Here is a 12,420-nt window from a genome sequence, read left to right on the forward strand (position 1 = left end):
GCTTCATCTCCTGAGGAGGCTCAGGTCCTTTGGCGTGTGCAGGACTCTGCTGAACATACAGTGGGACCAGTCAGCGGTGGCCAGCGCAGTGCTGTACGCAGTGGTATGCTGGGGGGGCAGCATCAAGGAAGGTGACACCAAGAGGCTGAACAAGCTTATTAGGAATGCTGGTTCTGTCCTCGGTGTCACCCTGGACACTGTGGTGGAGGTGGCCAATAGGAGGATGAGGACCAAACTCCTGGCATCATGGACAATCCCTTCCATCCCCTACATGACACTGTGGCAGAGCAGAAAAGCTCCTTTAGCAACAGATTATTACAACCATGTTGCACTAAGGAGCGCTATAGGAGATCTTTTCTGCCTGCTGCAATAAGACTGTACAACTCCTCCTCCGGCTGGCTCGATCGGGGTGATCAGGCTGGAAGATGTTAAATCATACTGGACTGCTTTTACTGTATATAATGTTTCAGATTTTATTCTATTGTCACTTTATTTTGTTGTTGTTTGTGATGTGAGCTGCTGTAACGCCTTAATTTCCCCTCTGGGATCAATAAAGTACCTATCTATCTATCTATCCTACCCTACATTAAATGCTTCAATAAACAACACACACAGCACTACTTCAAAGAAATCAGCGAAAACTTAACATAACATAAATAAGCCTAGGCCTAGCCCAAGTTATTCTAATAATGATCATTGATCATTCGTTGATGATCAATTAGGCCCTATATAGGCAAGCATTTGTTTACTCATTAAATTGGTAACTTTAACTTAGCAAATTCAAAGATATGTACCAAGCAACACACTGTGAGATATGGAATAAAAGATCAGGCCATCAATACAAATGTGGTCTAAACAATTGGAGCAACAGGGTTTGACAGGTTGAGGGCTTAGGGGGCTCAAATCAAGGACACCCATAAGGTATGAAAAATCAATAGGGGCATGCCTCCCTAAAAAGTCATAATGATCTACGTTGGGCACCCCCAAGAGCATGTAATTCAATTCAAATGTGTAATTCAAACCCTGGGTAGCAAATGCATAGTAAGGACATTTTAAGGATAAAATAGTACTATGGTGCTCTAGGAATTCCATGAGAGCAGCATTATTTTTCAAAAGATGACTTGAAGCTATCCATAATTAATTCACAAAGTCTCCACATGGATTTATAAGCATACTGTATGATTGGTGTAAGCAAGTGTTCTCAAACCAATCCGTTCCCTTTAAACTCCATGTGGGTGAGTGCACAAGTGCATATACTGTACTTCAGGAAAAGGGAAGAACCTATCCACTGCAAGATGGGGCTCACCAGATTATTTTGCAGATACTTCTATCTCTGTGACTTACTCTGACGTCCAGGTAGACTGAATCAACTTGCATGCATTGCCAGCAGCAAAAAAAGTCTCAAATTAAATCGTAAATTAAATGTAGTTTAACTTACATCATACACATTATTGTAAACACTGATCTGATATTGGAGGTGGCGTGTCCTAAATCCTGATCATCATTCCTACTCTCTTGGCACTATGATGTTGCTACTTTGAGAAAAGTGTAAGTACATCCTTCAGATCACTCAACGTGACCAGTTTGTGACAGTGGCACGATTAGCAAACTGGAACAGCAAACTGGTCAAGATTAATCAACAACAACGCTCACAACGCTCACAGCGCAATGAGTAGTGATCAAGCAGACACTTTTGGTAGATGACTTGGAAGAAACGTGATTGACTTTTGTTTTGATGGACAGTGTGTGTGTGTGTGTGTGTGTGTGTGTGTGTGTGTGTGTGTGTGTGTGTGTGTGTGTGTGTGTGTGTGTGTGTGTGAAAGAAAGTTGGCTAGTCAGTCGGCTAGCTGGCATATCAATACACATTCTCGTTTACACATTTTGCCCTCTTTACAGCCACCAAATCAAAACAAGCAGACAACTAGCGTTGTCATAACTGCTGGCAAATGTATTCTACATCTATATAAATTCATTTCTTCAACGTGGATATGCATGCCATGGACTGTAGCTAAACATTTCCATCCGCCATTCAGGAGAGCCGACATAGACGGGTCAGTCCACAGCAGCCCGTTCTAAGACCCTCCCCCCCCAAAAAACCTCACTCCGTCCACGGCACGCTGGCTCGCTGTTTTCATCCGCGCTACTGGGAAATGCATTGGAGTGCTCGTTGCCAGAGACTCGTCCTTCGCTACTCTTTTTTTTCTTGTGTTGCAGCTCAGTTTTGGACACGCCATTCGTGTTATCATGTCAGGGGTGTAGGAACAATATTCGCCACTAATTTGCAATGTTGGAACTCTCGTGTTGGAACTGCTAAATTGAAACAAATTAGTTTCATACTCACACAACACGTCTTCTTCCATCGTTGCCGAATCGCGATCGTCTTCGTTCCTTAGCTGTTTGCCTGTACGTAATGGACTGCGCATGTGCAAAGCGGGAGTCGCTCGTGAATGGTGTGAAAAATCGGCGTTATCGCCAATTGCCACGGTCGAAGTGGCATGGATCTCTCGTGTGCAAATCGTCAACTCTTCAATACCTGGCCAAAATAACCATTTGAAGCTGTATTTGACAACTCACATATTTCACATTATCCCACTTTGAATGGCCAAGGCATTGTAATTCGTATAAGTTTCGCACATTGCAAAAAGAAATAGCACACATATGCTAGCAAAGAATAAGGAAATTATGGCCTCTTCACTCAAACTGACATAATTCATAATTTTCCCACAATATTATTTTTCATGCCCCTTCTAGGATGCATAATGTTTCTTGAAGTAGACTGGACATGGTGTCTATGATGGGCGAATAAACTGTACACCAGTGTAATCATTTATAGGCCCATAAATGTATTCAGGTTACCGTCCTTTTTCATCAGAGGGAATGGCTATCCAAATGACTATTTATGACTATTTATGTCATAAAAATTAGAGTCTTGTTTCAGGGCTAGACTGAATATTTGGCCATAATGGCGTGCTAAGATGTTCTGACTTGTCGGCCAACTTGTTATGCCTGTGGCATAAAACAAACGTATTCTAGCTGGATATAGGCCTGCATGGTGCTAATGTTAATTGTTTAGTTTTCTTTGCTTTTAAAAGATTGAAATTAGATTAAGAAAATCCGATTCAAATAGTGTTTGCCTCTGAAGTATAGGTCACTTGCATAATAAGTGTTCATATCGATTGCGTGCAAAATGTAAACAAACACGTAAAAAGATCTGCCCAAATTATATTCAGGTTATATTGCACCAGCATGCACCTTTTTTGAACAAACCAAAGAGACACGCTGTTCAACAAGGTCCTTGGCTAAACTACAGTGGGACGTATTCCCTCTGCCCGCCCCTAGAAACACCGTGTAAAATGGAGTAGGCTGCAGCGGCTCAGTGAAGATAGATGGGGGGAGGGGTTGCATAACTGCCCTCGTGATTTTCAGATTCTGAAGCTTTCAGTTCGGTTTACACTCTATCGTTCGTACATTCTTCATAAAAAATAATCATCCAAACGACGAGACATGACTTGCATAAAATCAATGGGAAAATCCATTCAAATCTTCTCAGGTAAAAATGTTGAAACGTTTAATGCTGTCACAGAGGTCGAAAACACATTATAATAACAAGAAAACATGCCATGATGTAGACAATAAAATACTGGTAAATACAGTAACACTGTCAGTAACATTTCAAAACACATATGGATTCTGCTCTCCCAACAGTTTAGAGAAAAATACACTGTCCTCATGATCGCTGCTCCCATTCATCTCTGAGCATCGCAAGAATATACATTAGGCCTACAGCAACAATCTACAGTAAAAAAATAACAACAAAAAAACAGAAAAAACATCACATAAACAAGGTTAAGTGTTTGACATGATCAGGTTAGTGTTAATTTCGGAACTCAATGAGACTAGGACAGTGTTTAAAATCCAATACAGACCAGGCCAGGCGGTAGGTTTCAAACATCTTTCTTTGGCTATTCAGTCATTTCAGATCAGTGAACATCTTCTTAAATGGGCTTTTAAAAATACAACAACCGTTCTTCATCAGACAAAACTGAGCCCAATAATACCAAATAGGTGTAAACCTGAGAGTCTATCTCTCCTTGCCAGCGCGCAGATCAGTGGTGACTGGGTCATGTTGGATGGTCTGGTGCAGCATAAGAGCCAGGAGTCCTGCTCGGTTGGTCATTGCTGTTCTCATGTTCCGCTCCTGTTCAAATAGCTCATCCAGCTTGTACCACTATCAGTTACATCCACAAACAAAAAGAGAGAATAGAATAGAACATATTAGTTATTCAAGATTACTGTTGGAACAGACATGAACAGGCATTCATCAAAAAAAAAATAAAAAAAGGGGTTGGAATAGAATGGGGCCCACTCCACAACCAAGAATAATAGCTTAAAGAGATGCTAAAGGATTTTTGTTGCTAATTCTTTACATCAAGTGTTGACTGCATGGTTGATGGTATAATGTCAACTGATTTCAATGTAGCATCTCTTTAATAAGTTAGGTCACGTTTCCATTTGTTTATAACTTGAAATATATGGAGCAAAATAGGTCATAATTTGTGAAATTTATTTGCCCTCCCATTGATTTCTATGGGACTGCTACTTATGTTACAAAACCATGAAAACTCAATATACATCGTTAGGTACTGTTGTTTGAAGTCACTTGAAGAATAATTTATATGCACTGTTAAGTTTGCACAGCTGTGGGTAAAGCACCTGTTTCATTTCATGTGAAATGTGAGTTGCTCTGCTGGCTGGCTCACTGATGATATGCTAGCTTTCATGTACGTTTCCAAACTAAATAATGGCTGCACTTTCAACCACCCAAGTCCTTTGCTAGTTTCAAGGTCATGTAACGAAGAAATTCGCTGGAGAAAAACATGAATATAATTGACAGATTTATTATTTCAGTTACGAGTAGTCTCAACATTGTAACCAAGGCAATGATATGACAGAACATTTTAGCTAGACTACTTTTGATCTATCCCATGCCTTTGAAAGTAAATAAAGGCGTAGAATATAGATGCGGGGTCTTAGTGATTCTGACATTGGCGTATTTTAATATTATTTTCTCTTTGACATATTTTGCTTGCAACAATGTAGTGATCTTTTGGTGACAGAACACAGTCTCTTTGTCTGTTAGTGTGAAGTCATATGCAGGTGTCTAGCATTAATTAGAGAAGTAGAGAAGTTTTAGTCCTTTAATGTTATCTCGTGGGACCCGGAGTGTTTGTGGACCGTAGAGGAAGATAAGACATGGAGAAGAAGGAGCTCATTATTTTGTCAAGGTCTCACATCTGCACGTGACTTCATATCTTGCAAGAATTGTATGTAACAAGTCACTGTTGACTTGAAACCCAAAACATAATGTGATAGGCTGATTTTGATTCCTCCCATAAGAAAAGACCAATCAGTGCAATGCTAAACCTGGAACTTTCTCCCAGGTGCCTGTTGTCTGCTGCATTTGCACCGGTTTTGTCTATGCCCGTCTTATACTCTGAAGATCCCCCCTCTGATCCATGAGTATTGATCACTTCGAGTCCTTCAATATGTTCAATTAGAGAATGGCCACTCAACACCATATAACAATTGTGATGCTCTACTAACCACTCTGACCCGCTCCAGGTCCACCTCAGCTCGCCTGAGCTTCTCCCAACAGTAGTGTTTGTTGCATTTACGCTTTGAGACCCTGCAGTACTCTCCTGTGGGCTCAAACACGTCTCGTACAAGAGGACATCCACAGACCTCGTCCACAGTCACCTGCGGAGTGAGAGAGATGATGTAGATAGGTGAGAGGAGCCACAGGGCAAAGGGAGGACATGATTTGAGTCTAATGGCATATTGGGTCTTATACACTCACCGAACACTTTATTAGGAACACCTGTACACCTTCTCATGGTGGGGAATGTTTTCTTGGGCCACTTTGGCCCCGTTAATACCAATCAATCATCACTTGAATGCCACAGCCTATGAGAGTATTGTATCTTCGAATGGCTACTTCCAGCATGATAACGCACCATGTCACAAAGCAAAAGTCGTCTCAAACTGGCTTCATGAACATGACAATGAGTTCAGTGTTCTTCAGTGGCCTTCCCAGTCACCGGATCTGAATCCAATAGAACACCTTTGGAATGTGGTAGAACAGGAGATTCACAGCTTGAAAGTGCACCTGAAAAATCTGCAGGAATTGCGTGATGCAATCATGTTATCATGGACCAGAATCTCAAAGGAATGTTTCCAACATCTGGTGGAATCAATGCCACGAAGAATTGAGGCTGTTTTGAGAGCAAAGGGAGGCCCTACCCAGTATTAGTATAGTGTTCCTAATAAAGTCCTCAGTGAGTGTATATTGTGTGTCTAATGCCATATACTTTGTTGTGAAGCATTAATAGAGTATATTATGATGTTATGGATGTTAAGTGTATGTAGAGAGACATAGGGTAGGATCATAGAAACATACCTTTGGGTCTCTGGAGTGCTCTGGACATAAAACCTGCAGTCTCTTGCAGTACGTTTTGCTCTGAGGGTTGTACACATCACAAAAGAGTCTTGTTGCACTGTAGAAGCAGATAAAAAAGAAATTAATTACATTTAAATGTACACCAAGGTCAGACCCAACTAAATAAACAAACAATGAAATGCAGAAAATGCTATAACTGTTGTATTTTAATTTCCTTACCCTTCGATGCGTGTGGGATACATGGACCCAAAGGATGTCTGGCTCTCATACTGTTCAAGGAAACAAGGGACAAACCATGAAAACACTTATGAGACCATGATGTATTGCATGAAATAGGTCACTTCAAACACACTACTGAAGCATGTGTTAAATTCATATGACTTTGCCCATAAACAAAGACCAATGTGTAAAGGCCATTATCACTTCTAAGCATTAGTTTCTCAGAGAGCAATTTGGGCAGCACTATTTACTAACCTTAGCATAGCATCTCTCCATATGTCGTAGCGCCACCTTGGGGTTGATGGGGTGACTGCAGGACACACAGAAGATCTGTAGGTCCGTGTCATCACCATCTCCCTCATTCACCTACAAAAACCATCCGAGAGAGCAAGTTAACCACTATGCCAAGTCAACTGAGTCATAAAAATAGCCTGTGTGTTTCAAAACATTCTATAATATTTTTGTTGGGACTCAGTCCATATCAATCAACTGAAGTAGGTAGTGACAATGATAAATTAATAAATAGATATATTCATGAATTCATTATACATTTAGCTAGCAACAATTCTAAATGCATTGGATTAAGGATTGATTGAGTAAATGAATGACAAATTATGAATGTACGATAAAAACATAAATCCATCGAAGTAGCTAATCCATCGAAGTAGGTTTACGTGAACCCTGACCTCCTCATCCTGTTGGACCAGCTGTTGCTTGGCCTTGGCGATGATGCCCTCCAGCTCGTGGAAGCGCTTCTCCATGTCTGTGAGACGCATGCGGGCCGACTGCTGGTCCCGTCTGATCCGTTCCAGCAGCTTCTTACCCTGCTCCTCAGCGATGCACGGGCTCTGCTGCCACTGCTGGATACGCTGGGGCAGGATCTCCAGGATCCGGCTGGACGGATGGACACACAGAAACATAAATGAAGGCCCACTCAACAAGCAGTCAGCAATTATTTACTTTTCATTTCCTCCGAAAAACAGGCTTGTCTGATGAATGCTTATACTTCAAACAGCTTCTTTTTTTTTTCTTCCTTTGAAAAAATATAACCAGTTAGGCAATACCTCAAAACTAAGGGTAGCTTCTTAATTGATTCTAATTTTAGATCTGGAGTTCTTTTTGATTTATCATCATCCCCTGCGTCATTCTTAGGATTCCTCTTACTTGGCAGCCAGTTTCATGCCACAGTCCTCTGAGCAGTATTTGGAGTTCAGACGGGCAGCCTCCACACAGCCTGGTCCCAGGCACTGTCTCATCCCCCCTGCGACATCCTTCTCCTTCGGCTCTGCCTTCTCACTGTGCTTCACACGCTCACGGTGCTTCTGTTTCTGCTTGTGCCGACGGACCTTACTCTCGTCTTTCTGGGGGACGGAAAGAGGCATGGGCAACATTAGACTTTCAGTAAATCCTGATTCACACTATAGCCTCATAAATTGCAATATAATGAGGTGAGTTTCATCCCATACATTGTAAAGGAGTTTGAGCATCTGGAAAAGTGCTATATAAATCCAACCTCTTGTCATCATCTCAATAAACAATCAGTGTGTGTTTATTGTGGTAGAAGGAGGTCCCATAGATGCTTTACCTTCTTCTCAGACCTCTTCTCTCTCCTCTTCACATGTTTGACCTTGACAGCCCTCTTCCTCAACGCAGAGTCAAATGGACCATCCTCATCCTCACTGTTCCATGCCTGGAGATACAGTACATAGGAAGACATTCATATTACAAACTAAACTCAGATCATAACTGTCCTTTTACTACACACTAAAAAAGTATTTTCCTGGCAGTGAAAACACACACACAATGTTTTTGCGTAATTTCACATGAAATTGAAAAGTATTAAATAATCCAGTAAACTGGAATGAATACATACATTTGGCCGTTGAGTGTATTTTGTGTATGTTTTTTTTGTTTATTTTTTTTACTTCTGGTTTTCACAACAAGGGTATGAAAAACAAAAGATAGGACTATGTAGGTTCCTGAACTTTATGTATTGTTTGCTTGGCAATAACGTTTTCTGATTCGAACTCATGATTCGAAATCATGAAATGAAAAACATGCGAAAACCTTCTGTGAGACACACCATATCGTCAGCTGCAGCTGCCTTGTACTGCTGGTAGAGCTCCAACTCGTTGTCACTGTAGTCATCATCAGACAGCTGCTCTCCTCTCCGAAGCCTCCCTCGTCCCCTTGCACTGGCGTTCTCCTCGTCCTTCACACGCAGCATTTTCTACAGAATATAGAAGACATATGAGGACACACGGCCATCTTGTATCTATTATTCTCACCTTTATTTCACCAGTTAAGGTGATTGAGAACAAAGAGCCCATTTAAAGCAGGGGATGAATTGGTGCCTGTGATAGTATGAAGGACGGATTGGAAATGTATAAATGTCAATATGTCTAATGCTTTGTTAGACATTAGTGGCGTCACTACACAAAATAGGCATCAGGGTGTGTGTGTGTGTGGGGGGGGGGGGGGGGAATGGGGGGAATTTGTCTGTGCATTAATTACTATCAAATCAATACATTTTGGGTCAAATGGACGAACCACATCAACCAAGGCGAGCGCATGACAACAGTGTTGTTACAGAGCTGAGTCACAACAGTTTCTTTCAAGGTTACTTCCTTGATTCGTGGAACTCACCCGAGCACGGACGTCACACTGCCTGAAGCGGCACTTTTGTCTGATCTTATTGGGGCCCCCGAACTTCTTCATGTCTTTGCAGAAGTCACACTGAGCGCAGTCCTCCGTCCGTCGACAAGGCTCACACTCTCCACACATGCGGGCGGAGCGCTTCACCTGGTCAGTTGATCAAGACATAAGGATCAGGATCCACCGACATCACACGACTGAGGATTACATTACACAACCATTCTCATTACAAACACGTTGTCTTTCCTCTTCTCTGTTATCTGTGTTTTCTGTCTTCTTCGATACTGTGTATTGTCTGTGGACAGTAGTGTTGTAGCGTGGTGTATTTTAGTGTATTGTATTGTACTGCATTGCATTGCAGTGCAGTGTATTGTAGTGTAGTACCTCATTCAATCCCAGTCGGTTCAGGATATATTAAAAATGTCAAGTTCAAGTGAAAACAATGTAAACAGAACTGACGTACACTCCAACCACATCTAGATTAAAAAAAAAGAAAGAAGATAGATAAAAAAAGATAAAAAGATAGATAAAAAAAGATGGAACGAACATGTTACCCGAGATCCACGGCGTCGTTCTATCTTCAAATCTGGAGTGCCACTGCCACTGCCCCGCTGCTTCTCCATCTTCTCCTGATCAGTCTCCTTTGTTTTCTTGGGACGAAACTTTACCTCCAGGGACCCATCTTTGCCTAATGAACAGACGTGTCGAGACAGCAGGTTGTCTAAACGGCTGTGTTGCTGTCTGATGTCATCACACAGCCTACAGATACGACTCACGTGTTGTTGTGTTGATGTGCTGAATATTCATGTGATTGTCATTGCCTGTACTGAAAACGCTCTCCTAATTGTCTTTCTGGGATTAATGAAGTTATTGAATGTGAGAATATATCAACTACTGTAATTACCACGACACTTCTCACAGTACCACACCCGGATCGCTTTGGCTGCCTTCTCTGATATACCAATGCAGTTACCATGGAACCACTCGTTACAACTGTCACAACCACTGACAGACAGACAGACAGACAGACAGACAGACAGACAGACAGACAGACAGACAGACAGACAGAGAGAGAGAGAGAGAGAGGAAAAGTTAGGAAAGGTAATATCATCAGTAAGACTGAAAATAGTAGGAGACTGTAAGGACTATTGTCACTGTATGTGCATACATGTACGTGTATCAATCTGAACTGGGACAATAGCACATCACCTACATCATAAAGCAGTTGATGTCAGGTTTGCGGCAGACACAGTACACTGGTGCGTTCTCTCCTTCCACCCTCTTTGGACCAGGGGGGGGACCGTCCAAGTCCGACACCTCTTCACTGTCCTGAAGAGGAGAAGCTGGTTTACCATTAGCCCAATTCTGATTATGTCAACAAATCAAATGGCTGAGGCAATCTGATACGAATGACCGAAGTAACACTTTGACCGAGAAAACAAATAACTAGTTAATGTGAGTGTAATGATGAGAATAAAATCTGCGCATATAATTGAGTCATCACGATCATGAATGTACATTTTACATTCCAGGCAAAACATTCCAGGTACATTTTACATTCCAGTGATAATCAGTCAATGAAATTACTACAAGCGTGAGATTGCCAAATAAACCAAACAATGCAAATTAATCACACATGCAGAACGAAAAGCATATCATTCATACATTACACATTACTACTAGAGCAGGACTGTATGCATGGCTTTTTCGTGCAGATGGACAACAATGCCGGGCCCATTGATGCTGCGCTACCCGTCTTGAAGATGCTGAAATGAAATACGTGCACTTACCATACTGAGGATCACGACGGGCAACGCTCATAAGACGACAGGTTGCGGTAGCAACATGAAGACAACAAGCTGTATGAGAAAATAACACATTCTACATTACATCTTCAAGATGTTTTGATTTCATCCGATGCGGTTCAAACATCTGTAAAAATAGTTCATTTCCGCTTCCCCACTTCTTCTGTGATTCCAACCGCAAATAGCCGAGAGCATACTGCCACCTGGCGGATGTGTGAAGTACACCAGATTCTGACTGATAGAATGCAGTGTCACACAAACATAAATATACTCAGATTTGAGAAATTCGTAGGCCTACATCTAAGATGACAATAGATTCTACTTATAGTTGTGCAGAAAAATAAGTTTAACATATATCTTTTTTTCAAAATCATTCAAAATCATTCAAAACAAAAGACAAGTAGCCTACACACCAACACCTGGGTCTTGCCAGTTTACCGGTGGTATGGCTTAGACCAATGCCAGTGCGTAATCCATTTAAATCTCACAGGCATTTCACTCATTTCTATTCAGAGTAACACAGAGTAGATCCTTTCCCAAGGTAGGTTCACTAAACCCTAGAGAGAAGCATGCTGTGACTCTAAATATACACCCTCCTCTATTCTCGACATCATCATGACACATTCACTGTGGAATTTCAAAGATATTGTTCCGGAGACCAGAGGGCTAGTATGATTCAATTTCCATGCTTTCATCTTCATAATTACCAGTTCTATATGAGTTGACCTACTTCTACAGGAAATTATGGCATATTCCCTCCTCAAACCCTAAACCCTTAACCCTGAAGGTGTTTTTCAAGAACATTTCCAAATTAACATTTCCAAATCTTTTTTGACAGTGCCAATGTTCAACATATAACCACTAGTTGGCAGGATTGCATAAAATACCTCCCCACACCTGGAGAGTGCAATCTGCAGTGCATTAGAACAAATGCAAAGGAATGATGATAATCAAATGTAGGCCTAAGGGAGAATTCTCATCTCTTGAATGATATATTGCAGCACAAAGTGTTATAAATATAAATTAAATAAATATAAATTATGGCTATGTTCCTAGGTTATGTTCCCGAGATGTAACTGGGGTATTCCTCATCAAAATGTCCATTGGGTGCATGCCATAGGTCAAAGATAGAGACCACTAATTGGAGCTTTTATCATCAAGAGGGGGTTTATTGACTAGTAGATATTTGCTTCTCATGAGTTGATAAGAGTAGTTTCAATAATCAACGTGATACTGTTACATGATTGTTGCTCAAGAAAGCAAATTACACATAACCAGGGTTGT

The 12,420-nt window shown here is 41.3% G+C and overlaps 1 protein-coding gene across 1 annotated transcript; it reads right to left on the minus strand.

Annotated features, from left to right (window-relative positions):
• Window positions 1–3,552: 3,552 nt before the first annotated feature.
• cxxc1a (CXXC finger protein 1a) lies at window positions 3,553–11,266 on the minus strand. The gene is made up of 14 exons (XM_083675810.1): window positions 11,122–11,266; window positions 10,545–10,660; window positions 10,236–10,336; window positions 9,886–10,019; window positions 9,323–9,478; window positions 8,760–8,906; window positions 8,262–8,366; window positions 7,841–8,037; window positions 7,363–7,570; window positions 6,932–7,042; window positions 6,677–6,726; window positions 6,458–6,554; window positions 5,605–5,757; window positions 3,553–4,228 (listed from the first exon to the last, which is right to left on the minus strand). The coding sequence occupies exons 1-14, from the start codon at window positions 11,122–11,124 to the stop codon at window positions 4,082–4,084; spliced, it is 1,725 nt and encodes a 574-aa protein (XP_083531936.1). The 5' UTR covers window positions 11,125–11,266; the 3' UTR covers window positions 3,553–4,081.
• Window positions 11,267–12,420: the final 1,154 nt, after the last annotated feature.

This window comes from Argentina silus (genome assembly GCF_951799395.1).
Source record: "Argentina silus genome assembly, chromosome: 8".
Taxonomy (NCBI): Eukaryota; Metazoa; Chordata; class Actinopteri; order Argentiniformes; family Argentinidae; genus Argentina; species Argentina silus.